At 61.6% G+C, this 1,307-nt stretch overlaps 1 protein-coding gene across 1 annotated transcript in view; it reads right to left on the bottom strand.

The window, feature by feature from the left end:
* LOC130587342 (nicastrin-like) overlaps nucleotides 1-1,111 on the bottom strand; it is a 17,550-nt gene extending 16,439 nt beyond the window's left edge. Inside the window, exons 1-3 of the mRNA XM_057388322.1 lie at nucleotides 1,009-1,111; nucleotides 795-911; nucleotides 23-127 (exon numbers count right to left, since the gene is read on the bottom strand). Coding sequence (XP_057244305.1) covers nucleotides 23-127; nucleotides 795-911; nucleotides 1,009-1,111 — 325 coding nt within the window. The remainder of the gene's footprint in view (nucleotides 1-22; nucleotides 128-794; nucleotides 912-1,008) is intronic.
* Between the last annotated feature and the right edge of the window lie 196 nt (nucleotides 1,112-1,307).

Raw genomic sequence — 1,307 nt, 5'->3', positions numbered from 1 at the left:
CCCAAATTTCCCAAATTCTCACACTGGCAGCCGATCTGGTGGGTGGCGTTGAGCAGACGCACGCACGGCGCTGTGCGGTTCAGAGCCACGTAAATCTTCCTCTCCACAGAGTTCCCGCCGAAACTGCCTGAGGGGAAAAGGGGGAAAAAAAACATTTCCAGGGGTTTTTGGGATTTCAGAGACACCAAAAATTGGGAATGGGGTGGGGAATGGGGATAGGAAAGGGAAAAAAGTCCTTAAGTTGGGAACAAGGTGAGGAAACGCAAAAAGTCCCAGGGATATCGGGTTTGGGAATGGGAGGGACTTCGAGCCTCAGGAGGAGACCCCAAAAGGGTCAGAGGGGACCCAAAAAAGGACAATGAGGAACTCAAAAAGGGTCGGGGGGATCCAGAAAGGATTGCAAGGGACCCGAAAACGGCAATGAGGACCCCAAAAAGGGCAATGAGGAACCCAAAAGGATCGTAGGGATCCCGAAAGGATCGGGAAGGACCCGAAAAGGATCGGGGAGACCCCAAAAAGGGCAATGAGGAACCCAAAAGAGTCAGAGGGAATCCAAAAAGGTTTGGGGAGATTCCTAAAGGGTCGCAAGGAACCCGAAAAGGGTCGGCGGGGACCCCAAAAAGGGCAATGAGGAGACCAAAAGAGTCAGAGGGGACCCCGAGAAGGCAAGGAGGACCCCAAAAAGGGCAATGAGGAGACCAAAAGGATTGGGAGGGACCCGAAGAGGGTCGGCGGAAATCCCAAAAGTGCCCACGGAGAACCAGCCCCTCCCGTTCCCCGTTCCCGTTCCTCACCCGCCGCCAGCGCGGCCACGAGCAGCACCCGCAGCGTTCCCGAGCGGCTCCAGCCCCTCCCGCTCCATCCCGGTCCCGTTCCTCGTTCCCCGCTCCATCCCGGTCCCGTTCCCGGGGCTCACCCGCCGCCAGCGCGGTCACGAGCAGCACCCGCAGCGTTCCCGAGCGGCTCCAGCCCCTCCCGCTCCATCCCGGTCCCGTTCCCGTTCCTCACCCGCCGCCAGCGCGGCCACGAGCAGCACTTGCAGCGCTCCCGAGCAGCTCCAGCCCCTCCCGCTCCATCCCGGTCCCCTCCGCTCCCCCGGCTCCGCCGCCATCACCGCTGCACCGGCGGAAGCGGAAGTGACSGAACGGACGCGGAAGTTTCCCCCGCCCGGTGCCGTTTCCGGGGCGGAGCGGCGGCGCTGACGTGGAGGTTCCGGGGTTCCGCAGAGGCCCCGCGGCGATGCTGACAAAATTCGAGACCAAATCGGCGCGGGTGAAAGGTGAGGGGAAAATGGGGTGAGGGGGGAA

This window comes from Malurus melanocephalus, unplaced genomic scaffold, assembly GCF_030028575.1.
Source record: "Malurus melanocephalus ecotype Western Australia unplaced genomic scaffold, MMel_1.1 scaffold_1791, whole genome shotgun sequence".
NCBI classification, from domain to species: Eukaryota; Metazoa; Chordata; class Aves; order Passeriformes; family Maluridae; genus Malurus; species Malurus melanocephalus.
The sequence above is the reverse complement of the archived record's forward strand: the minus strand, read 5'-3'. Positions and strand labels throughout refer to the sequence as shown.